Source organism: Stegostoma tigrinum, chromosome 32 (genome assembly GCF_030684315.1).
Source record: "Stegostoma tigrinum isolate sSteTig4 chromosome 32, sSteTig4.hap1, whole genome shotgun sequence".
Taxonomy (NCBI): domain Eukaryota; kingdom Metazoa; phylum Chordata; class Chondrichthyes; order Orectolobiformes; family Stegostomatidae; genus Stegostoma; species Stegostoma tigrinum.
This window is the reverse complement of record NC_081385.1, coordinates 20,231,017-20,258,371: the sequence shown is the minus strand read 5'-3', so window position 1 is coordinate 20,258,371 and position 27,355 is coordinate 20,231,017. Positions and strand designations below refer to the sequence as shown.

Below are 27,355 nucleotides of genomic sequence, written 5' to 3'. Positions count from 1 at the left end.
CCAATGCTGAGACTAAACGGGCAGAAAATGCTTCGCCCAGTGTCCAACTCCCCTGCCTTAAAGCGACACAATCGCTGTAACAAATTTGTGAAGAACTATAAAAAGAAAATCACAGTTAAGAATTTTATTTTGGATGGTGGAAACAAAATGTCCCCAGATTGCCCCCACTGACTCTGCCACTCTTACCTGCCTTGCGGAGTGACAGCATCCATCCATTGATCCATCAAACATCCCCCTTTCGCCCCTCCGTGCTCCGTTGCCATGGTTCCTCGTTGTCATGGTGCTGTCGCTCGGGGTAACAGCATCGAGATGGCCAGGCTAAAATCTCTACGCAGGCGCACGACCCTCCCGAGCAGCGGTATGCAAGATGGCGCGAGGGTGCTGGGTGTGGAGGCAGTTTGGGCTTTTTCTCCTCCTGGCGGAGAGTAAGTAACAGGCTCTGGACGTACTAACAATACTTTGTATCCTTGTTACGGTTTGAGTGTTTTTTTAAAAGTATTGTGTTTTTTTTTAATTTTATGTTACGGTCCTGGGGAGCCAGCTGCAAATTGTGCTGTCCGTTAGTTTGCGCCTCAGCAGGGTTTTCTTTCATTTCTCTGTTTAAAGTACTGTAAATCCTCTAATAAGGCACTTCTTGAGTAACATATCTCTCGAGAACAATCGTGGACCAAGGAGCAAGTTTACTTGCATTTTTAAGTTTTGCCTTTGGAGAGAGGAATGGTTCAAATGCTGGAAGTTGAGTTTATGCAGCGTGCGCTTCTTATTCGTTTTTGTCACAAAATTGTAGTTGTTTCTAATTGGGCGCGTTGTATTGCTTTAGGAGTATAGACAAATTGGATGTCTTCCACCGCGAATACTGCGAGTTGTTAAGGTTGTCCGATTCCAGTTGGGCTTCGTGCACAAACTGTAACTCCCTTCCCCTGCCGTGGGTCATTAATTTTATTTCGAGAAAAAAACTAATATCGTTAGATTTCAGAATCCGCTTTCACCAACTTTTGCTGCGGGTTTAAATCCTCACCTGAATCCATCTGTGTTCAGCGCAGTCTCGGGTATGTGCTAGTGAAGTTTGACGTGGTAGTTTACTTGTTTTTTAAAAGAATAACTTTTGATTTCTGGGCTCCTTTTAATAACAATAAAGCTACTAAGTGAACATGCGACTTTACTGTTGATTTCGGCTGCGGGATGTTGGCCAGGCTGCATTTTTTTTTCACAGATGCCTTAAGTGAAATTGGAACAAAAAAAACTCGAAAGCTTCAAGCAGAGAGAATCCGCGGAGCGAGTAAACTTGAGAATGTCATTGAGCATTTACTTGCAGCGTTAACTAATTCTCTCGCTCCTAAAAGACGCTCTGTCCCAGTACTGTGTATCTTGCATTTTCTGTGTATGTTTGATTATCTTCTTCCGCCCCCCCCACCAAGTATTGGTTACAAGTAACATGCTGTGCTTTGAGGCTTTGAATGAAGATGTCCGCCGATCTGAAAGTATAATAACAAAATAGCATAATAATAAACTTTGAATCATCAAGGTAAAGAAAAACTAAGCGTCATTCTTGCAACTGTGTAGGTTTTATAAAATGATGTGCAGTGTGGATGATTTTCTGATGTATGGAGATTGTTTTATAGTCCACTGAATGTGCTGGGGATGTTTATGGCCATGATATTCAGTTCCATTCTCTCTCTTGCTATTTTTCTACTAGCAATTATTTGTATTTTTGCTGTACATGTAACATTGGTGTAATTACTTGCCCAAATTTGAGCTCTAGCAGGGCAGATTACTTGACTTCTCCCATCTTAGTGGAATAGTAGGCTTACATAAATTAGTAACAGTACAAATATCTTGATACAAGTATGGACAGAACCATCTTGCAACCGTTAAGTGCACAGAATCAGCAATCTTACTGTTTAAATTTTGGCTTTGCTAGTTCCGCTAATGCATACTCAGAATGCAGTCTGATTTTATTGTAAAGTGAATTTTACTCTGCACAAGATTTATGCCTAACGATATTACATAAGAATCATATGTGACTACGTTGTACAAGGAATAAGAATCATACAGCACCAGAAAAGGGGTTGGTGGCTAAAATCCTTTGATTATTGTTTCAATGTTGATATTATAAAAACACCTGCCTTTTATGTTAGCAGGTAATCTTTTATTGCAAATCTTTTGTCTGTCATTTATTTACTTGTTATATTCCTTGCTGACTTTTGTGTTCTGCTTGAATTTGTTTTATTATAAACCTGACATTGCCATAGACCTTTTTTATTTAATCTGTTCACTCAGTAGTATACTTTCAGACAAAAACAGAAATTGCTGGAACAGTAGAGCAGGTCTGGCAGCGTCTGTGGAGTGAAATCAGAGTTAATGTTTTGGGTCCAGTGACACAACTTGGATTTCTGTCCACAGATGCTACCAGGCCTGCTGAGCTTTTCCAGCAATTTCTGTTTTTATTTCTAACTTCCAGTATTTGCGGTACTTTGGATTTTTATCTGGTATATTTTCAGTCTTGCTGATGCAGTGTTTTTGGTCTCTGCCTGGTGGAACAAAAGTTCTGTTATTTTCTTGGGGACTTTGAGTTTGCACTCTGTTACTTCAAATGTGCATTAGTCATTTTAATGCCTGTATAACGTTACTATAACTTCTCACCATTTAAGAACTTGCAGTGTAAAATTAGCTTTCAGACATTGCTTTTATTTAAAGTGCTCAGATGATAATGCCCTGGTTTAAATGAGTGATGTTCCTGTATCTTGATATGGGTTCATAGACGTTACAAGAATAGGCTGGCACACTGTCTTTAGACTGTTCACCACTTAGTGAATTTGTTTACCTGTTATGGTGTTGGTTGACCTTTTCGAAAAGTAATGTAAAACTATACTTGTTTAGCCAAACTTTTATACTACATTGGTAATATGCCCTTCTTTTGAATTCTGACCTTCAGCCTCACAGTAAAAGACACCCCTTGTACACTTCTCACAAATGTTTGGAGAGAATTCATCTTGCCTGTGTTCTTTAGCCTGGATTTTGTCTCACTTGCACTTAAGCATCATTCATAGATGTTGTAAAAAGTAATTGGGCCATGAGATTATTCTCTGGCAAGTAGACAATGCTGCTGATTTTCTGTGTGGCTTGTGAACCCATGCAGTTACACTACTCAAATCCCTTGCATGACACAGTGGTGTGTTTAGTTAGTCATGTTTGTGTAAAATACTAATTCTATTTATTTGCAGTTGTAAAATAACACTTTCTGTTTTTTTTCAAAGGAAGCTTGTGTAGATAAAGAACGCTTGTCAGAATTCTCTCTCTACTGAACTCTCACACCCTCCTCCCCTCCAAAAAGCTGATCAAAAACAAAGTTGCTGGAAAAGCTCAGCAGATCTGGCATCAGCTGTGAAGGAAAAATCTGTTTCTGGTCTGCGACCCTTCCTCAGAACTTTCCAAAAAGCTGATAATTATACCACAGAATTATGTTAGCTGTTATAAGTAAATTATATTGATGTTAAGATTTGCCAAGAGGAAATCTAACATTACAGAATAAATTTAGTTGAAACAACAAGCTTTTAATTAAAATCGGAATATCGTAGAAACAGTTGTGGTAATTAAGGAAAAGCTCCAGGTGAGAATATACATACTGGCAAAATTGTTTAATTACTTAAAGTATGTTATCCCATTATTTGTGTAGTATTTCTATACCAAAGTACAAAATATCCTTGCTGAAACTAGTCCTCTTTTTTTACTTCTGTCTGTAGTACTGCAATACTGAGACTGTTGCTGAGATTGGCAGTGTGGATAACATTGTGCCATGAGTAAAATACTTGGTATTTTGGTGAGGTGGAGAGGAGGTGAAACTGAAATGAACAAGTTAAGTATTCATTAACTGTTTCATTACCGTGTCTGGAAGGAATCTTTCGTCACAATGTAGGACACAGAAATTGTACACAGCTTCAATATTTTTCCAAGGCTAGTTATAAAGCTGATTTTGAGTTTGTTTGGAACAAGAACCCTTTGTTCGTACTGTAGAACAGCAATCATGCTGCTAACTCCTCCAACAAACCAGGTTTTGTTTTGATCAATGACAGCTTGCACAGAAATGAGAAACACAGAACTAGATAGATCCGTACACGAGACACCTACTTACCAACTTCAGCAATAAACCTTCATTGTATAAGAGAACAAACGCTACCTCGTTTCATTACACAGGTACCTAAAAATATGAATCTTCCATTTTGGATGCTAACATAACTCAAGACTGCTAAAATAATATGAAATTTTCTAATTACTTGTTTCTATTAGGCATTCATTACAGATGTAACTTCTTTTTGATTTTATGAATTTTAGCTCATTCTGGTAATGTCTAGTCAGTTGTTTAAAATCACTTTCAGTGGAAGAAATGTTGTATTTGGATTTCCAAACAGCATTCTAAGGTCCTATATGTTAGGTTTTTAGTAAGGTAAGAGTCCATGGTATTGAGGGTAGTAAATTAGCATGAGTAGAGGATTAGCTAAAGGGTGCAATTTCAGGATGGTATGTAACTAGTGGAGTGCTGGAGGAATCTGTGTTGGAGCCACAATTATTTACGACATACATTAATGACATAAGTGAGTAGCAGAGTTTGAGTGCCACAGAAGTACGTGGGAAGGTGAGCAGTGAGGATGACAATATATAAAGGGATATAAACAAGTAGGTGGGCAAAAACTTGGATGGAATACAATGGCAGAACATTTTGATGTTGTTCACTTTTGGCAGGAAGAATAGAGCAACTGCATACTTAAGTGGAGAAAGACCTGTCAAATGCTGCAGGACAGGTATTTTGGGGTCCTTGTGCATAAATCACAAAACTAACAAACAAGGACAACACGTAATAAGGAAGGCAAATGGAATATTGGCCTTTGTTTTAAACAGAATGGATATAAAATTAGGGAAATCTTGCTAAAACTAAACCAGGCACTAGTCAGACCATACCTGGGATACTATGAGCAGTTTTGATCCCCTTGTCTAAGGAAAGACTTATTAGTATCAGAGGCAGTCCGGAGAAGGTTCAGTTGGTTGATCTGGGTATGGTGAGTTTGTTTTATGATGTGAGATTAATTAGGTTTGGTTTGTACTTATTAGAGTTTAGAAGAATGAGGTGGTTGCCACATGCAAGATTCTTAGAGGACTAGACAGCATAGATGCTGAGATTGATTCCAAACTCAAGGCATTATCTGAGAAGAAGGGGCCATCAACTTGAAAACAATGAGATTGAGATTGTATCTGTGGAATGCTTGACTGCAGAGACCTGTGGAGGTTGGGACGTTCGGTATATTCAGTCTGAGATTAATAAATCTGTTTCTAAGGCAATAGAGTCCTATGGAAGAGGCAGGGAAACAGAGTCAAGGATTACCAATCATCAATGAATACACGAATGGTGGAGTAAACTCTGTATTGAATGGGCTATGCCAGCTCCATTATTTATGGGCTAACATTAAACAAGACATTAAGAGGTGCATGCATCAAGGCAACTACAGAAATCATGAATTATTTCAGTCTACATATAGACTGGGCAAACAAGATTAGTAATCAAACCAAAGTAGATACTTTGGAGTATGTCGAAGGTTTTTGTTTAAATGTAGATTGACAAGTTATCCTAGATTTGTTTTTGTGCAGTGGGAAAGTTAATTAATTAACTAATTAATATTGTTGTGAAATGTCCTTAAGGAAAACATGACCCTAATGTGATAGAATTCTTCATTGAGTTATAAAGTGAAATAGGACACTACTTCAAATGCATTAACTTTAAACAAAATCTATGAAGGATGAGAGGTGAATTGTAATCAACTGGACAATTTCATTAAAAAAAATGAAATTGGATAGACGATAGATAATATTGAAGGAATGAGTGCACTCCTTAACAGTTGTACATTTCCTTTTTGAGTGGAAGAATACAACAGGAAAAATGGTTCAAACATGGCTGAAAGAAATTAAGGATGGTATTAAATACAAAGTGAAATCATATAAAGTTGCTATGAAAAGTAGGAAGATTGAGGACTGGAAACAGTAGAATTGATTAAGTGGCAAAGTAATATTCTATGAGGATAAACTTGCAAAATACACACTAGACTGTAAGAGCTTCTCTAAGAATGTGGAACTAAAAAGATTAGTGCAAATAAATGAAAGCCCCTTGGATTTTCAAGTACAGAAGGCTGTGGTGGCAAGCTCACTGAATTATTGTAATGAAGAAATAGGTTTCTAGAAGCTAATGCTGTTGAAGGTTCAGAGAGAGCGTAGGAGTAAGATGTTGAGTTAGAGGATCAGGCATGATCATGTTGAATGGCAGAACAGATTTGATGGGCTGAATGGGCCACATTTGTTTTCGTGATACCATGGGTGATCAGTCACTGAGCTTTATTGAATATGTTCAGTGCATTTTTAATCTTTTGTAATAAACTTAACAGCTATTCATAAAACAATGTAGAAAGATGTATCATTAACATCAGAAAGGAAGATTCAACATTTTTTTTTCTCAGCAATATCTTTGACAGGCACACAACTATAATGAAATTTCGCTCCTATCTTCACTTCAGAATTTCTTCCTGTAGGATTGAGCAAAAATTCCCATCACCTAAAATACTGAACAAGACCCTGAACTTTTTTTAATATCTAAGACACTGGACAAAATTCTGAGCTCAGGCTGCAACACAAACACGCAGAACCAGAATGATTTCAGTTTAGCCTGAAATTCCAACTTGTACCCGCTGTAAAAGAACAATCAACCAAACCTAATGCTCTAGACTGAAGCTAACAGTGAAGACAGTATGGCAAGTATAACAGATACTGAACGTTCAACTTCAATCAAACCTATTTACATAAACTCTTAACTATTGGGAAAGCAATTGACTTCAGAAGGAAACACCAAAAGCACAATGGGCAGATTTGAGGGGCGTTAATAGGGTACACAGTCTATACAACTGCAAGCCACGATCTGACCTGAGGGGAGAGCTGCTTTTTTCAACAACAAACTTCTGCACTAACAGCCTCCCTGTGGGTTTCCACCCCCAACAAGCAGCTTCAGAACCAAGAGCACCAGAGGACGAAGAGAGATGCTGAATTGGGAAGCCAAACCAAGAGCAGCATCACAAGACATCCAAGAGGTGGAAAGCCAACCAAGCGCTGTCAGCATAAAAGCTTCTGGACACGGACCTGTTCTGAACCAAGAGAACCTCAGCAAACAGACACACTTTTTAAAACTGTATTTTCCACAGTGAGCTGAAACTCCTGAGACCCTAAATGTTCCTGACCTAGCCAGCAGGGAGGGGAAGGCTGGTGGTGACAGTGCATGGGACTCCAAAGGTAGGAAGCCTGATTTAAAAATCCTGTGATTTAAAACTGCTGTTTAGGTGCTAATATTGTTAAACCTGTGTTTGATTTAAGTGTATTTAATTATAATCCTCTGTATTGTTGTTAATTTCACTGTTTTAATACACTTGCTTTTATTTCTTTGTATTATACTTTTTGCCTTTAAATAAATAGATCCTCTTGCCCTGAAACGTTTGGCTGCTGCCTTCTTTCACATTCCCCAATAAGGCATGTCTAGAACCAGGGATCTGGGGGTGATTCATCCACCTAAAATCAGCAAATTACTGAGCGTAAACTCTACATTCCTGAACTACAAGGTTGCAAGTGTTCCTTTTGATATTTTGTACGTTCATCTGATATGATTCTCTGTCTTGCTCAGAGTCAAACAGGTAGACGAAATCACTGAATTCTGAAAAGTAGTACAGGCTTTTTTCAGCCTTATCTACTTGAATTTCCAGAACTCTTAATGCTTCTTAAAAACCAAAAAAACTGCAGATGCTGGAAATCAGAAACAAAAACAGGAAATTGCTGGAAAGGCTCAGCAGGTCGAGCAGCATCTGTGGAGATAAATCCATTTCTGAGGAAGGGTCACTGAAACTGAAACATTAATAGCTTTGTTAGCCTGAAGACTTCCACAAACCTAATCACTACTTTTGCAGGTTTGGTTCTTTTCTGAACTCAACCTATTTGTGGCTCTTAACATCCCCTTCTTTTCTCATAAAAACTAGAGAACCTAATGAAGCCAAGGAAATTTTTGTGGTAATAGAAAGGAAATTTACTTTATAGGTGATGCTGACTCCCTTAGCAGGGAACCGGATCCTGACAGATATGAACTTAGAGACCAGATATATTGGGAATATATTGTCCACCTGACCGTATTAGCTTTCCTGTTTTCAACCACAATGGGTTAATACTGAGATACTCAACTTGTGTAATTAAAGGAACAGTGGCATGGTTATGGCACATATGTTACATGGCTTGATATTGACTGAGAAGGTAGAAATGGGGTCAAGATTACAAACAACCAAAATGGAATATAGAAATATATTTTTCCATGCAGTTCAACACTGAGGATAGTAGCTGAGAGCTTTCAGTTCTCTACCCCTATTTCTAAAGATCCAGTACAAGCTGTCTGCTCATACTATGTTCACGTCTGATCTGAGATTGTCAGCAATATGGCTGCTCTCCAAAATGCCATGTGCCCATGACTTTATGTTGAAGCTTCCTGATTAACTAGGCAATAATTTTGGGTTATGGCATTACTTGATTTTGATTTGAGAGTGGCGTGCTGTACCCGTTGTAATTATCAGGATGTGCTATTGTGATATAACAGCCCAGTTGAAAAAGGCCCATCTCTGTGGGTAATTTTTTTTGGGCTATGTTAAAATGAAGTATGATTTTGGCAAGTAAAAATAGAATCTTGTAACTTTTCAGAGCCTGGAAATTATTTTATTTGTCATGACAACTGTAAAAAATCAGTGTTTTGGTTCAGTTCCAAAGATCGTTATTTTGTATTTGGCATTTAGAATAAGTTGAGCGTTGGGTCACATGCATATACAATGACAATTATTTCTTTTTGGGAGGGTGGAATTTCATTTAGATAAGTCAGATCTAAAAGTAGTTGTAAGCTTTCTGGTTCTCACTTTTTTCATGAATTTCTTAAATGAATTGTTTAAATTATAGTGGTGCTTGAAAATAGTGTTGGTTGTTAATGGTAAACTTCTAACATTTACCAATATGAGACTTGAGCAATTTTTAGTGTTATGAAGGCACTTGCCTCTAATGCGAGCTTCAGCTTTCACCAGGATGTCGACAACGACTCATTTAAGAATCTTTTTTAAAAACTTGGTTTCCACAATCTAACCCTGGAAAATAGCAACAAAAATACCAGCTGAGAGCATTGAGTTAGTCTCCAGAGACACCAAAAATAAGTTTTTGAATGTTTTTATCATCAAAAAATTGGTATCAAATAAACATTTTAACTATGCACTAGGTAAATGCAACAACCAGTATTTGCAATTTACTTTTAAGTACATTGGAAATCTTATTTTAAATTTAAATAAGTAATTCGTAACCATCATTTTTACAAATCCTGCTTTCAGTATTTGCTTAAAATTTTTGCTTCCATCCTAGATGTAAAGATTGACGTGGTTTATACGAGTGAGACTTTTCTAATCTTGAAGTTTGCTGTTTTGTGATGTAAGTTGTGTGATTTGTTTATATTTTAATATTTAGTTTTGAAATTGGGTTTCTTTGTTTTAAGCTATCATAAGGTGCTTATGTGTATCAGAGCGGGACTAATTAACTTGTAGTTATTTCTGTAGCCATTCTGGTTTCTTTTTTCACTGTGTGAGAGTAACTCTTGGAGGCAATGAGGTTTTGGGAGAGTTTATAAAAGAACAAAGCATACAGTATAGTATATCAGGCTTTCTTAGACGATTTTGGATTTGTTTATTAAGCTTGGGGGAGCTCCCATAACTTGATGAGAAATATTTAAGTGCCAGTTAGGGGAAGTCCTCAGAGTCCTTAGCTGATAATGGATCTGTAAAACAGCTCTTCCTGAGAAGAGGACAAGGCAACTTAAATTTGTTTTAAATATAGATTACCACAGTAAGGAATTTAGTAATAGTTCCAGGCCAGAAGTTTTGGATAAAAACCTGAAAGGATTATTTTGTTGAAAGATGAGTAAAGTGAGATGCTTTGAAGGTCAGTGTGGACTTGTTGGGCCAAAGACCCTGTTTCCACGCTGTAGGGATTCTGGTATTTAAATTTGGCTGTATGAAGGCTCCAGGAATAGGCTGCTAGTTTCTCCAGACTGAGAGTTGAAGTTAGCTAAATTAAACAGATAAAGGTTATAGAGAAAAGGACTCTGTCTCTGGCATGAGTAATGTAGAAAAAATGATTTTGGGATCTTTAGAAGAGTGCTTTTTGTATTAATGGGATTATATTTCCACCGTGTTTCGAAATCTTTGTGTTATATGTAACTATTCCAGTTTGTTTTATCCTGCTTGCTTTTGCATAATAAAACCAAATGTACTTAAAACCAAATCCTGCATTTGTGAGGGATTATCTTGAAACCAAACCAAAAAATATTTATCAAGTCAGATTTCAGTCTGAAATCTGATTTGCCTGGTAATTATTTAAGCTGGGACCATAACAGCGAAAAAGCCATTGAATTTGAATTAGAATAGTGGTTTTCATGTAAACAGTTTTGCTGCCAAAATTTGGCATGTGACATGTGGGAACTGTTTAAAGGCTTGCTGGAGAGAGTTCATGACCGGCATGTTCCAGTAAAGAGGAAGGATAAGCATGGCAAAGGAAGGGGACCCTTGGTTAATGAGGGACGTTGTGAATTTAGTCAAAAGGGTAAAAGAAGCGCATGTACGGTTTAGGAATCTAAAATTGGTCAGGGCTAGTGAGGAATATAAGGGAAGCAGCAAAGAACTCTAGTGTAGAATTAGGAGAGCAGGAGTGGCCATGAAATGACCTTGCCAAGTAAGATTAAAGAGAATCCCAAGGTATTTGACAAATGTATTAAAAACAAGAGGATAACTAGGGAGGAAGTAGGACCCCTTAAAGATAAAGGAGGGAACTTGTGCTTGGAGGCAGAGAATGTGGCTGAGATCCTAAGTGAGTACTTTGTATTGGTATTCACTCAGGAAAAGAAAATAGAGGACAGTGAGATTTGTGGGGTGCATGCTCATATGCTAGGGCAATTTGAGATCAAGAAAAGTGGTGTTAGGTCTCTGAGCGTTATGGTGGATAAGTACCCAGGACCCAATGGTATCTAACCCAGGTTTTGAGAATGGTGAGACAGGAGATTGCTGGGGCCTTTACCAAGACCTTTGTATCCTCGTTAGCCACTGGAGAGGTCCCATAGGTTTGACGAGTAACTAATGTCTTTCCTCTGTTTAAGAAGGGAAATAGGGATAATCCAGGAAACTATAGACTACTGAGTCTCTCACCAGTGGCTGGGAAGCTATTGGAGAGAGTTGTTAGGATTTATGCTCATTTAGAAAAACATAGCCTAATTGGGGGCAGTTGGCATGGCTTTGTCCAGACCTGGTCAGGTCATGTTTTACTAACTTGATTGAATTTTTCAGGGAGGTGTCGAAGGCGATTGAGGGTAGAGCAGTGGATGTTCCTTGCATGGATTCTAGTAACGCTTTTTGACAAGATCCCTCATGGTAGGCTCATCCTGAAGATTAAGATGCATGGGATCTAAGTGTCTTGGTTGAATGTGCTTGTCCATAGAAGTCAGTGAGTATTGGTGGAAGGGTGTTTTTCAGGCGAGAGGTCCATGACTAGTAGTGTTTTGAAGGGATCCGTACTGGGACCTTTACTGTTTTGTGATTATGTACAAATGACGTGGATGAAAATGTGGATGGGTGGGTTAAGTTTGCATACAATACAAAGATCAGTGAAGTTGCGCATTGTGTAGAAATTTGTCAAAGGATATAGAGATACAGATGGTTGCAGAATTGGATGGAGAAATGGCAGATGGGGTTTAATCTTTTTCAGTGTGAGGTGCTACACTTTGGGAGGCTAACTGTTAAGGAAAAATAGAGTTAATGGCAGAAATCTGAACACTATTGATGTATGGAGGATCTTGCGGTTAAGTCCACAGCGCTCTGAAAGTAGCTAGGTTGGTAAAGACAGCATATTGGCAAGCTTACCTTTATTGGTCGGGGAATTGAGTATAAGTGCAAGAGTCAGGATGTCGTGTTGCAGCTTTATTAGGCTTTGGTTCGGCCATATTTAGAGTATTACATTCCCTTCTGGTTGCCACATTACAGGAAGAATGTGGAGTCCTTGGAGAGGTGCAGAAGAGGTTTATCCGTATGATATCTAGGTTAGAGGGTCTGAGCTATAAGCAAAGGCTAGAAAAACTTGGGTTGTTGTCCCTTGAGTGACGCAGGCTGAGGGGAGATATGGGGGAAGTATAAAATTATGAAATGCGTAGATAGGGTTGATGGTCAGAATCTCTCTTCCCACATTTGAAATGTCTAATACTTTGGGGCGTGCATTTAAGGTTAGAGGGTGAAAGTTCAAAAGAGATGCGAGGGGCAAGTTTTTTTTTAATCAGTTTTAGGAGCCTGGAACACGCTGGTGGTGGTGGAGGACAAGGCAGATACAGTCAGGGCAATTAAATCACTGAGTTAAACGCATGAGTATGCGAAGAATGGAGCGATCACAAACCAATGTCAGGCAGAAAGGATTAGTTTCATTTGGCGTCATATTCAGCACAACATCGTGGGCCTAAAGGCTTGTTCCTGGGTTCTACAGTTCTATGTTGAATGGCTTGTGGTTTAGGATATCAATAATTCTATGATTTTAATTCACAGCTTGACTAAAAGATGTTATTTACCTCAAAGAAATCTGATATTCGAAGAGCCTCTATTTTGTATGAATGTATGTTGCAAGTTCGTATTGAAGATTCATGCAATTTTGTCAAAAGATGTCAGCTCACCTAAACCTTTGTTTAATCCAGAGAGCAATACCTAAGAAGTTGAGTGTGAGCCATGTGTTTGAGAATTTTAAATGCTAAATATAATGACTTTATTTATGAATAGTCCACAAACTAGGTTCTATAAGCTAGAAATAACAATGAAAAATACTGGAAATGTTTTGGGTTAGGCAGCATCTGTGGAGTCAAAGAATTAGATGTTTGTGAAATAAAAATCAAAAAGTTATGTGTTCTTTAAAAGCTCTACATTCCAACTTCACCACCCTTTTAAAACCATTTGCATGGTACAATCTGTATTGCATTTTATTTGAAATGGTAAAAATATGAATTATAAAATTGTTTTTGTTTTTCATTTCTTGCTTTTCTCTTTTTTAAACTTGGCTGATCAGCCTGCTTACAGATTTGTTCTGTTGCTAGATGCCATGGTTGGCGTGAATTTCAAAGTCCTATCAGAATAGTGACAATTGATGCTCACAAACCTGCTGAATCTCCGAGGGTATCTTTCTTCAATGTCAGCAAGGAGCAGCATTCCTTCGCTGCAAAATTAGAAATTTTAAGTAATTTATGAATGCATGCTAATCTTGTTTACTTTTGATTTCATTACTGGAATGTGAACTCTGATGTTGTTACTCTGCAAACCTAGAACAAATTGTGAATCCTTTTTTAGCTGTATTATTTATATTCCCTACAGTTTGAGCCTCACTGGCAATAGCAGAATTTGTTGCTCTTCTCTAATTTGAAAAAGTTGGTGAGCAATTTTCTTGAACTACTGCAGTCCATGTAATGTAGACTCACCCATTGTGCTGTCAGAACGAGTTCCATGGTTTTGATCCAACAACTGAAAAGGCAAAGTGATATTGTTCCAAGTCAGATTTGTTTGTGGCTGGGAAGATGCAACTGCCAGCATCTTTTTAGATGGTAAAGCTTATGGGTTTGGATGATGATGTTGAAGAGTCCTTTGGAAAGTAGCTACAGTGTATCGTTTAGATGGTATACATTGCTTTGATGATGGAGATGGTTAGGCAGGTTGTTTTGTGTTAGAAGTTTTTTGACTCTATACAGGCAGATTGCTATCTTCTGACCGACTGTTGTAGCCACCGTATAATTTATACGGCTGTTGCAGTTTCTGTAGTAACCCTCAAGATGTTAGTGAAGAATTTAGTAATGTTAATGCCATTTAATAATGAGGGACTGGTTGGAGAAATTCATTGTTCGACACTTGTGTAGTGTGAATGTTAGTTGTTACTTGTCAGCAAAAATCTGAATGTAAAAAGTCCTCCTTGTCTGGGCATGGGTTGCTTTTAATTATCTGGGTGTTGGGAATGGCACTGAATGTTGTGCAGTAATCAGCAAACATCCCTATTTCTGACCTTTAAGATGGAGGGAAGTTCATGGTTGAAGCATCAGAAGATGCTTATGATGAAGACACCACCTTGGATGCTTGCAGAGCTAACTTGGAACTTAGATGCCTGTCTTGTAACAACTGCAGCCATCTGATTCATAACAGGTGTAACTCCAACAATTGGAGTTTCCCTCCAATTCTGATTGATTCCAGTTTTGTTAGGGCTCTTTGCTGCTACACTCAGTCAAATAATAATGCATTGCCAAAAGCTTTTTGCCCCCTCACCTCCCGTCTAGGATTCTACTTTTTTTTTGTCCCTGTTTGAATTAAAGTTTTAATGAAGTCAGGAGCTGTATGGATACTGATGGAACCCAAACTGACGATCAGTAAGAAGGTTATTGTCAACAATAATGCTTATAACACTGTTGATAACCAGTTTCATCACTTTACTGATCAAGAGTAGACTGAAGAGGTAGTAATTTGCTGAGTTGGCTTTGCCCTTTTTATCGTTCACAAACTTAGGCAATTTTTCACATTGTTGGATATATGCCAGGGTTGCAGTTGTAAAGGAACAGCTGGGTTAACACTAAAGAATGCTCTGGAGAATATCTCTTCAGAAATGTTGCTAGAATGTTGTTAGTGCCCATATTCAGTGCCTCCAGCTTATGCTTAAAATCATGCAGAATGAATCAAATTGGTTGAAGATGTGCATCTGTGATGCTGGAGACCTCTCGGCAGAAATAGATCATCTGTTTAGCACTTCTAGTTGAAGATTGCTGGAATTGTTTAACCTTTTATCTTTTGTACTGATAAGCTGGGAATCTTTTAAGAATGGGCATTTCTGTTGATCCTTTTTCTCCAGTGAGTTTCTTAATTGTCCGCCACTATCTGTGACTGTGTGTCTGTGGCAGGTCTGCAGAGCTTCACGTATGACCTGAGCCAATGGAAAAATCATCTCCTGAATTCCAATGATTTCAGTTTTGCCAAAGTTACTTAATGCCATACTTTGTCAAAAGCAGCTTTCATGTTAATGATAGCCATGAGTAACATTCTCATTGTATTTTAAATGTTGTGAGACAGTGAAATAGAATTCACAATGTAATCTTCCATCATTTGTTGGGTTATTGGATTTATAGATCAGAACGGGTCGTTGTGAACAAAATACACTAAAATATATTGATTGGAAGTACCAATTAATCTTCAATCTTGTGATCAATAATGAATTCAGAACAAAACTTTTGTCTTCAATAATTATTTGTAATTAAATTAATGTTTTATCATAATGTATTCAGTTTTTGTTCTCAAATGATTCATTAATCTTTTGAGATATTTTAGAAAAGGTATTGTTTTTGAATAATTGCGGAGTCAGATGTTAGAATTTGACTTAGTGCCAATGCGATACTTGGTAAACAGGCCACATGTCTGAACAGTTTTGACTCGCAGTAAAGGTCTAGCCACCATAGTACTACCATGATGTCGGGCTGCTCTGTCATCAGAGAAAGGAAGTTGTTTAACCTGAGGCTCACCAGCCTTAGACAACGGGTGACATTGAAAAGGAGGGTCCTTCAGGATAACCTCAGCTGCTAGAATTGAACCCACATTGTTGGCATTACTCTGCATCAGAAACCGGCTATGCAATCAGTCGAGCTGACTGACCCTTCAATCCTTGTGCCTGCTTTTAATTATTCAGGAACTTTGGGATCCTGATAGTTCCCTGTTGCTTTCCATGGCAGGATCTCGGCTGATCAGAGTTGACTTGCCAACTAGTCGCCACACTTTTCTCCCATAATATATATTTGTCAAGATTTGTTTGTTTTGAGATTTCACATTATTGTGTTTTTGCTGATGAATGTAAGATGAAAAGTTTTTTTGGCATCAAGCAGCCTTTCCAACAATGTTTTGTTACGGTTTTTTTATGCTGATTCAGCATTGTGTGGTAGGCTGATTCAGCATTGTGGTCGGCTGAAGTCAGCAGATTGAATGGACGTGACTTTCTCTACATAATGTTTCTGTCTCAGTTCACTATAACTTTGGTTTGCTGATTTTATTCCTCTGCCTGATTCTTTTTTTGTTCTGAACGGATTATATGATTAATGCTTGATTCTCACGCTCTTGCCTTGATTAGTAATTTCTCCAATCATAACCATAACATAGTGAGACTGGCTTATTTTCATAGTAACCCTATAGTTGTGATGTTTTAAAGGATCAAAGGTTTATCTCTTTGTCCTGATGCCATCAGTTGCTTTATTCTGCATTTCTAGTACCATACAAGTGCTTTGAACATAAAATGCAGTTGTCTTTAACGCTTCTAAAACTCTAGGTAGTTTCCATTGGTGCATCCAAAACAGCCCAACCTTTGTTACCCGTAGAAACTTTGTCAAAAGTTACACAACACTGTACTGGTTATTTCAGAGCCAATGGGGTCTAAATCAAATGATCTATTTCTTTGATGTTTTCTTGGCTATATAAAGCACTAAGATGTGGACCGAAATACATGCACAGAAAACCGCTTTGATGAACCACTATCAGCAAAGTATAAAGCATTAAGATGGAAAAAGTGATTTGAAATTACTACTGCTTTCCAGGTCTAAACTGAAGCCAAATTGTTCCCTTAACCTTGCATACTTGAACCTGAATGTTGGTTCAACTGGTCTTCCAGGTCTTTTTCAGGATTTTGTAATAATAAAACTACATATTTCAATAGTGTTTTTCCTAGTCAGGATATTCTTGGATATTGAATATTGATTTTGTTCTTGAATGCTGGCTATAAACAAGAGGCAAGGAAGATGCACACACTGGAGAAAGTTCTTGTGAAGTAAGGTTTAATCATGCCATTACTAGAGGAGTAGCTACTGAGCATGTTTGAAGAGAGTCAGATCATGAGAGGCTTAGGCATGTGTATATTGTCTCATCAGGACTTACTGTCTTGTCGTGCCCTGTAAATAATTATCCTCCGTAAAGTCTGTTAATGTTTACTCCTAACAGTGTAGACCTTATTGCAAAGTAGGAGGCAAGTGCACTAACAGCTCAAAGTGAAACCTGGTGACCATATGGTGTTAAGGGTAAACCATGAGGCCAGTGTAGTGGTCTGATCTTATTAGGGCGGAGAAAGAGCTGAAGATATGCTCAGTGATAACAGGAAGCACAAAGCAACAAATTTGGAGTTTGGTGTGTACGTGGGCCTCAAAGGGGAAAACCATGCAAACGTTGCAAAGGCGCAGGAGAGGCCTACAGCAAAGTACATGGCAAGCAATAAGACAAAAATCAATCAGCTACTGTGAACAAAACATTTTAATACAGTGAAGGTCTTTACTGGACTGAGAGAGAAGCTCACAGTAACAAGTATGTGAAGAAACCGGCCATTGCTGACTTTATTGAAAGAACCTCACCAATGGATCTCGACCCAACCTTATCGAGGGTTGTGAGTGCCAAAAGAGACTGTCTCAACTCCAACAACAATGGATAACATTTAGCACAAATCATAGCAGTGTGTGGGCATCCCAGCAGTAGCGGACAGAGAGGGGCAGGGTGATTAACTATTCCCACAGGATGTGGCAGGTTGACTGCAAGAATTAGATTCTCTTGATTACGTGCAGCTGTAAGGCAAATTCTGGTATGCAGAAAATCCCAATTTTAAATTTGATACGGAGAAGATGTATCAGTTCTGTGAGATCATAAAACAGTTCAGGCCAAAAATTCTCAGACCACCTTCCATTTGCTTTCGGTAAGCAGAAAGTACTAGAATCTGTGAAAGGATGGGTTTATGCTAGACTTCATAACAATGGGAAAGATTACAAAAATTGTAATTGTCATTCCTAAGCAGAGTCCAGAACTCTGAAATTGACTTATCGCTTTTTTTTATTAAAAAGAATAAGAAATTAATTATTGCGGAAGGGCTTTTGCTCTGAACTTCTGTTTGTTTCTTTCTTTCTAATTTAATACTGTGATTTTATACTTTAAGGTCTGTAATGCTGGACACTTTATTTCTTTATTTTTCTATTTTACTTCCTAAGAATTTGTACTCAAGTCTGTACCTAAGATGGTGCCATAAGTGATGACTTGTAAGCCTTTGACTTTTGAGTACATGAGAGAATGAAGCTAAATCAGTTCAGTGTTGAAGGACCTCTTCTGTTGCTGACGTTGTTAAATTCAAAGCTGAATCGTTGATTTTGTAACCACATTGTGGTGTTAAATTCTCAATATTTGCTACTAAAGAAAGATATCATCAATATCAGTAACATATTTGACCTGTGAGGATAAGCTAACATAGAGAGATTACTTCAAGAAACCCAGCTGGTGATATTTGCCTTTAATGCTTTTTACCTGTTTGAGAATTGCAGACAGCAGGCTGGTTGAAGAGTAAGAACTGTAGTTTGTTCCTTAGTTGACCTGCCTATTCTCAGTTTTCTAGCAAAGTGCTAGTAGCTGTCCATTCACGTGAAAATAATAGTTTTCTGTAAATCACTTAAATTAATATCTGTAAAATGTACTTGATGGTAAAACCATTATTCACTAAACATTTTAGCTACATGGTTCACAAAACCATAATCACGTTTTTCTTGACGTTTTGAGCCAACATGTGCTGAAATTTTGATTTGCTTTCATATCACTCCCACCCCCTTAAGCATTCAGTTTCTTAGCTATTGCTGTATAATTATCCCAAAGTGTGACTTCATGCACATTTTGCATTTAATGATAGTTCTGCAATCCTGTGTCTTTTGGGGGCGGCATGGTGGCTCAGTGGTTAGCACTGCAGCCTCAGCACCAGGGACCCGGGTTCAATTCCAGCCTCGGGCAACTGCCTGTGCGGAGTTTGCACGTTCTCCCAGTGTCTGCGTGGGTTTCCTCCGTGTGCTCCGGTTTTCTCCCACTGTCTAAAGGTGTGCAGGCTAGGTGGATTGGCCATGCTAAATTACCCATAGTGTTCAAGGATGTGTGGGTTATAGGGACTTGGGTCTGGGTGGGATGCTGCAAGGGACGGTGTGGACTTGTTGGGCCGAAGGGCCTGTTTCCACACTGTAGGGAATCTATTCTAATCTTTTTTGTGTATTGATGGGGAAAGCAATCTTTTGTAAAAGTTACGTCCTTTTAACCCACACATTCGTGAAAAAGAAACAAAGCGATAATGATATTTAGTTTTTTTAATTGACATAGCAGCTTCAATAATGGTTTTTAAATTGGCATGCTCTATTAAAATTATACAAACAGCTTCAAAAATGTTGACATCTCCTGACGATTCCAAATAGAATCATAGGTTTGTTTCCAGAACATACATCTCTTTCGGTTCAGCTCCTCCATGTCGACCAGATATTCTTGATAAATCTAGACCTATTTGCCGGCATTTAGCCCATATCCCTCAAACCTCCTATTCGTTTACCCATCCAGATTCCTCTTAAATGTTGTAATTGTACCCACCTCCACCACTTCCTCTGGCAGCTCATTCCATACACACACACCACCCTCTGGGTGACAAAGTTGCCCTTATGTCCCTTTTAAATCTTTCCCCTCCCACTTTAAACCAATGCCGTCTAGTCTTGGGCTCTCCCCACCCCAGGGAAAAGACCTTGCCTATTTATCCTATTGGCGCCCCTTGTGACTTTATCTGGATCACCCTCATCACCCTCAGCCTCTGATGCTCCAGGGAAAATAACCCCAGTCTATTCAACCTCTCCCTTTAGCTCTAACCTTCCAACACTGGCATCACGCTTCAATCTTTTCTGAACCCTTCCACGTTTCACAGTGTCCCTCCTACAGCTGGGAAATCAAAATTGCATGCAGTATTTCAAAAGTGGTCTATACAATGCTCTGAACAGCTGCAAACCTCCCAACTCCTTAACTCAGTGCTCTGACTAATAAAAGCATGCCAATTGCGTTTTTCAGTATCCTATCTACATGTGAGTCCACTTCTAAGGAACTTTGAACCTGTACTCCAACCTCCAAATTTCCGTTTGTTCAGCACCACTCCTCAGGGCTTACCATGAAGTGTATAAGCTCTATCCCAGGTAACAAGGTGTAGAGCTGGATGACCACAGCAGGCCAAGCAGCATTGGAAGAGTAGGAAAGCTGACGTTTCGGGCCTAGACCCTTCTTCAGAAATGGGGGAGAGGACGAGGGTTCTGAAATAATTAGAGGGGGAGGTGGATAGAAGATGGATAGTGGAGAGGAGACAAACCGGTCAAAGAGGTGGGGATGGAGCCCGTAAAGGTGAGTGCAGGTGTGGAGTTAGGGAGGGGATAGTTCAGTCCATTGAGGACGGACAAGTCATGGGGGCAGGATGAGGCTAGTTGGTGGGAGGAAAGACATATTAGGGAGGTGTGGGCAAGCTGGGCTGGTTTTGGGATGCAGTAGGGGGAGGGGAGATTTTGAAGCCTGTGAAGTCCACATTGATACCATTGGGCTGCAGGGTTCCCAAGCGGAATTTGAGGTGCTGTTCCTGAAACCTTTGGGTGGCATTGTGCACTGCAGGAGGCCCAGGATGGACATGTCGTCTGAAGAATGGGAGGGGGAGCTGAAATGGTTCATGACTGGGACGTGCAGTTGTTTATTGCGAACCGAGCATAGGTGTTCTGCAAAGTGGTCCCCAAGCCTCCGCTTGGATTCCCCGACGTAGAGGAGGCCACAATGGGAACAGAGGATACAGTATACCGTATTAGCAGATGTGCAGGTGAACATCTGTTTGATGTGGAAGGTCGTCTTGGGACCTGGGATGGGGCAGAGGGGGGATGTGTAGGGGCCGGTGTAGCACTTGCTGCGGTTACAGAGAAAATGCAGTGTGTGGTGTGGCTGGAGTGAAGTGTGGAATGAACAAGGGAGTCCCGGAGAGAGTAGTCCCTCCAGAAAGCAGATTAGAGGTGACTAAGGAAAAATGTGTTTTGGGTCGGATTGCAGATGGCGGAAGTGTCGGAGGATGATGTGTTGGATCCGGAGGTTGGTGGGGCAGTATGTGAGGATGAGGAGGATTCTGTTTTGGTTATTGTTGTGGGGAGCGGGTGTGAGGGTTGAGTTGCGGGAAATGCGCGAGCCACGGTGGAGGGTATTCTCGACCACTGAGGAGGGGGAAGCTCCCCTCTACACTCATAACCTACTCTCGATTCGCATTAAACAACAGCACCTACCGGTCGTGAGCCATTTCAACTCCCCCTCCCATTCCTCAGACAACTTGCGCCTCCTGCAGTGCCACAACGATGCCACCGGAACATTTCAGGACCAGCACCTCGTATTCTGCTTGGGAACCCTGCAGCCCAATGGTATCAATGTGGACTTCACAGGCTTCAAAATCTCTCCTCCCCCTACCGTACCCCAAAACCAGCCCAGCTTGTCCCCGCTTCCCTAACCTGTCCTTCCTCCAACTCAAGCCCCACCCATATCTCCTACCTACTAGCCTCATCCTGCCCCCTTGACCTGTCTGTCCTCCCTGGACTGACCTATCCCCTCCCTAACTCCTCACCTTTACTGTGTCCATCCCTGCCTTTTTGACCTGTCTGTTTGCTCACCACCTATCTTCTCCTCTATCCATCTTCTATCTGCCTCCCCCCTCTCTCTCCCTATTTATTCCAGAACCCCTTTCCCCTCACCCATTTCTGAAGAGGAATCTATGCCTGAAACATCAGCCTTCCTGCTCCTCTGATGCTGCTTGGCCTGCTGTGTTCATCCAGCACTATACCTTGTCATCTCAGATTCCCCAGCGTCTGCAGTTCTTACTGGCTCTAAGTCCTGTCCCATTTGCCTTTCCAAAATGCAGCACTTCACATTTATCTAAATTAAATTCCATGTCCCACTCCTAGGCCTATTGATCCATCTGATCATGATCCCATTGTACTCTGAGGTAACCTTCACTGTCTACTGCATCTCCAATTTTGGTGTCATCTGCAAACTAACATAACCTCTTATGTTCACATCCAAATGGTTTATATAAATGACAAAAAGCAGTGGACCCAGCTCTGATCCTTGTGGCACACCACTGGTCACCAGTCTCCAGTCTGAAAATCCATCCTCTACCTTCTACCTACATTGTGGATAGTGACAAAGGATGCTGTAGGTTGCAGAGAGACAGATAAGCTGCAGAGCTGGGCTGAGAGGTGGCAAATGGAGTTTAATGCAGACAAGTGTGAGGTGATGCACTTTGGTCGGAGTAACCGGAAGGCAAAGTACTGGGCTAATGGTAAGACTCTTGGTAGTGTAGATGAGCAGAGAGATCTGTGTCCATGTACACAGATCCTTGAAAGTTGCCACCCAGGTTGACAGGGCTGTTAAGAAGGCATACAGTGTTTTAACTTTTATTAATAGAGCGATCGAGTTCCAGAACCAAGAGGTTATGCTGCAGCTGTACAAAACTCTGGTGCGGCCGCGCTTGGAGTATTGTGTACAGTTCTGGTCACCGCATTATAAGAAGGATGTGGAAGCTTTGGAAAGGGTGCAGAGGAGATTTACTAGGATGTTGCCTGATATGGAGGGAAGGTCTTACCAGGAAAGGCTGAGGGACTTGAGGCTGTTTTCATTAGACAGAAGAAGGTTGAGAGGTGACTTAATTGAAACATATAAAATAATCAGATGGTTAGATAGGGTGGATGGGGAGAACCTTTTTCCTAGGATGGTGACGGCAAGCACAAGGGCATAGCTTTAAATTGAGGGGTGAAAGATATAGGACAGATGTCAGAGGTAGTTTCTTTACTCAGAGTAGTAAGCAGATGGAACGCTTTGCCTGCAACGGTAGTAGATTTGCCAACTTTAGGTACATTTAAGTCATCATTGGATAAGCATATGGGCGTACATGGAATAGTGTAGGTTAGATGGGCTTGAGATCGGTATGACAGGTCGGCACAACATCGAGGGCCGAAGGGCCTGTACTGTGCTGTAATGTTCTATGCCAGTTCTGTATCCAAAGGCAAGTACTCCCTGTACTGTGATCTATCTTTGCTAACTAATCCAGCATGAGGACCCTTGTTGAACGCCTTACTGAAGTTCACATTGATCACGTACGCAGCTCAGCCCTCATCGATCCCCTCTGTTACTTCTTCAAAAGAACTTGACGGAATTTTGAGACGTTATTTCCTGTGCACAAAGCCATGTTGACGATCCCTGATCTGTCCTTCTTTTCCAAGTACGTGTAAATCCTGTCCCTCAGAATCCTCTCCTACAAGTTATCCACCACTGATGTCAGGTTCACTGGTCGATAGTTTCCTGTTTTGTCTTGCCACCTTTCTTAATTAATGACACCATGTTAGCCAACCTCCGGTCTTCTGGCACCTCACCTGTGACTACTGACGATACAAATATCTCAGCAAGGGCCCAATAATCCCTTCCCTAGCTTCCCAAAGAGTTCTAGGGTACAGGTGATCAGGTCCCGGGGATTTATTCACATTTGTGTTTTAAGCCATTCAATACCACCTCCTCTGTAATATAACATTTTTCAAGATGTCACTATTTATTTCCCCACGTTCTACATCTTCAATATCCTTCTCCAGTGTAAACACTGACGCAAAATACTCTTCGTATCTTCCCCTGCCTCCTGTGGCTCTACACGTAGGTGGCACTGCTCTTTCAGGACCCTATTCTCTCCCTACTGTAGTAATCTCAGACCGAGCACTTTCCTTACTACCTCCCGACCTTACCAGTTTAAATCCTTCCAAGCAGCTGTAGCAAATCTCCCTGCCAGTATATTAGTCCCCTTTCAATTCAGGTGCAATACATCCTTGTACAGGTTGCTTTTACCCCAGAAGAGATTCCAGTGGTCCGAAAATTGAATGCTCCTTCCCTGCACCAGTTCCTCAGCCATGCATTCATTGGCTCTATCCTGCTATTACTACCTTCACAAGCTTGTGGTACCGGGCATAATTCAGATTTTACTACCCTCGAGGACCTCCTTCTTAGCTTCCTATATCGTCTCCTCAGAATCTTCTCTTCCTATAACATTCGTTCCAATGTGTACAACAACCTCCTGCGGGTCCCTTTTCCCTTTTGAAAATCTTTTGCATCCTGAGATATCCTTGATCCTGGCAACAGGGAGGCAACACACCATTGATTTCTTGCTGTTGGCTGCAGTAACATCTGTGCCTCTGACTAGATCGCAATAGTTTGCCTATGTTTGTTTGAGATAGGGTTAGCCACAGGAGACTCCTGCATGACGTGCCTATCGTTTCTGGAGGTAACCTGTCTACCTGCCTGTATCTGCGGTTTTTCTTCCTTCCTACAACTGCCATCAGTCACATTCCCTAAATTCCTTATTGCCTCTAACTGCTGCTCCAACCGATAGGATTCGCAATTAAACATGCTTCCTGCAGACATAATTAGCAGTACCGTGGAAATCCTAATCTCCCAGGAATCACAGGAAGAGCACATCACTCTAATAAAGGACATTTTTTCACCTTAACAATGTATAGACCCAGAAAATAGCAGTCCTACTGCTCATTTTTTAAAAAAAAAACATTACTCTGGGGTACCTTATTACCTATTCTTTATATTTTTTAAAGTTTAATCAAACGAAAGATCTCTAAAACATATAACAAAAAAACCCCACTCTACTCTCAAATAAACAGTAAGGTTACACTTTAAAAAGCCAGTTAACTGTTGCCCTGCTGTGAGTTCTCCCACACATTTCTCCAAGGTCTGCTGTTTTCTTAGATTAAACTCTCACATCCAGAGATATTTGAAAATCAAGCAGCAGAGGCAGTGGCTGCGCAGATTCACTGCGGAGTCAGACAGCAGTGTAGGTTTCTTTCCTCGTTTGAATCGCGTCCCATGTGGTCATTGTCTTTGTCTGTCTTCCATTTTTAAAAGTGTCATTAGTTTAATCTTATTTTTCCCCAAGAGTTGCAAAACAATGCAACAGCTTTATATAACAGTGATTACTGCACCTAGAATTCGAGGATCTCAGCTCCAACACCGAGAATACCTCTCAGAAGGAGCAACTCTTGCAAACAATTTTTTTTCTTTGCCTTCCATCTTGGATTACTCAGAATCCTTAGCTTGTATTGTAATAGATACAAACTGCTACATGAGACCATGGATAGCCTTCCACGTACCAAGCCAATTTGTATGCTCAAATGTTGAACGTGTAACTGTGCTTGAGTTAATATTAGGAGCAGGAGTCGGCTGTTCAGCCCTTTGAATGGCAGAGCAGGTTCAGTAAGATCATGGCGGATCTTTTCGTGGACTCAGATCCACTTACCCGTGTTCTTGCCGTATTCCTTAATTTCTTTATCGTTTAAAGCTAAAGGTAGACTTTTTAAAAATGTTTACTGAAGTAGCATCAACTACTTCGCTGGGCAAGGAATTCCATAGATTAACAACCCTCTGAGTAAAGAAGTTCCTTCTCAGTTCAGTCCTAAATCTGCTCCCTCTAATCTTGAGGCTATGCCCTCTTGTCCTAGCTTCACCTGCCAGTGGACACATCCTCTGTACTTCAAGCTTATCTATTCCCTTTATAATTTTGTTTCTATAAGATCCCCCCCCTCAATCTTCTGAATCCCAATCTACTCAGTCTCTCCTCATAAGCCAACCCTCTCAACTCCGGAATCAACCTAGTGAACCTCCTCTGCACCCCCTCCAGTGCCGGTACATCCTTCTTCAAGTAAAGAGACCAAAACTGCACAACAGCACAGGTGTGGCCTCACCAACACCTTGTACAGCTGTAACATAACCTCTTTGCTTTTAAACTCAGTCCCTTTAGCAATAAATGAAAAAATTCCATTTGCTTTCCTAATTACTTGTTGTACCTGCAGACCAACCTTGTGTTTCATGGACAAGGACACCCAGGTACCTCTGCATAGCAGCATGCTGCAACTTTTTAACCATTCAAGTAATAATCCCTTTTACTATTACTCCTACCAAAATGTATGACTTCACACTTATTTACATTGTATTCCATCTGCCAGACCTTTGCCCACTCACTCAACGTATCTATGCTCCTCTGCAAAGTTTCACAGTCCTCTGCACACTTTGCTCTGCCACTCATCTTAGTGTCATCTGCAAACTTTGACACCCTACACGTGGTCCCCAACTCCAAATCGTCTGTATAAATTGTAAATAATTGTGGTCCCAACATCAGTCCCTGAGGCACACCACTAGTCACTGATCGACAGCCAGAATAGCACTCATTTATCCCTATTCTTTGCTTCCTGTTAGTCAACCAATCCTCTATCTATGCTAATATTTTACCCCCAACTCCATGCATCCTTATCTTATGCAGCGGCCTCTTGTGTGGCACCTTGTCGAAGGCCTTTTGGAAATCTAGGTATACCACATCCACTGGGTCCCCATTGTCCACCTTGCTCGTAATTAACAATGTAATATGGTTCTTGTGAAATGTAAGTTCTTGGGGAAGCTGGGTAAACAGAGGAGATACTTACCTATTCCTGTGAGTGAATATTTGCACACCTCTACATAGGGATAGAGGGGCTGTCTTTGTCTTGGGTACTGGGTGAAGAGCTATCTGTTATGGAGGGAGGTGCTGATAAGAATTGACCTTAAAGCCTCAGCAGAATGGCTTGAAATTGTAGATTGCTCAAGGTTTTGGGGGTAAACACAACTGAGATAGGAGTTCCTAAAACAAACGTGAATCCTGGCAATTTTGGTGCTAGGAATGGGATGGGGCAGAAGGTTTTTCCCAATTCCTGCTACAGTTTTGTGCATCACTCTATGAAATACCTCTTGCTTCTTTTGAATTTCTTTAACAGCTTCTAGTGTAAGGCCAAGAAGAAACATTCTCATTTACCCCAACTTTATGTACTAAATCCAGTCTGAGACCCATGATTTGCACATCACATGAATCACATCTTCAGAAATATTTCCAATTAGCCCTACTTCATCAGTATGTCAAGTTTACCTTTGTGGCTGTTTGAAATGGAGGGGTGATGTGACAGCCAGAGAGATGCTAGGTATTCCTTTCTGCAAGCCCCAAACCTCCCATCCTCAAACTTCTAATCCTCCTAATAAGCATGGGCACTTCATCTGTATGAGAATGATCTTGTTCAGTGCATGTGGCAAATGTGGCACAAACTAAGATCAGGGTATCTCCTTCACTTCTTTCCTCCGCCACCACCAATGCCCCCATCTCCCCCTCCCCAAAAGAAGAATATTGGCTGTCAAAAGATTTAGTCACAGCATCTATTATGATGTTGTGAGAAGTGTAACGGAACACTGTGCTTGAAAATTAACTCTTAGAAGTGTGATGCCTTCATTCCTTTAGGTATGAAACCTGTTTAAAATAACAAAAAGCA

The 27,355-nt window shown here is 40.3% G+C and overlaps 1 protein-coding gene across 1 annotated transcript in view; it reads left to right on the top strand.

Moving 5' to 3' along the window:
- Nucleotides 1-344: 344 nt before the first annotated feature.
- The window catches only part of jam3b (junctional adhesion molecule 3b), a 57,035-nt gene continuing 30,024 nt past the window's right edge, over nt 345-27,355 (top strand). Inside the window, exon 1 of the mRNA XM_048562015.2 lies at nt 345-425. Coding sequence (XP_048417972.1) covers nt 368-425 — 58 coding nt within the window. The 5' untranslated portion in view covers nt 345-367. The remainder of the gene's footprint in view (nt 426-27,355) is intronic.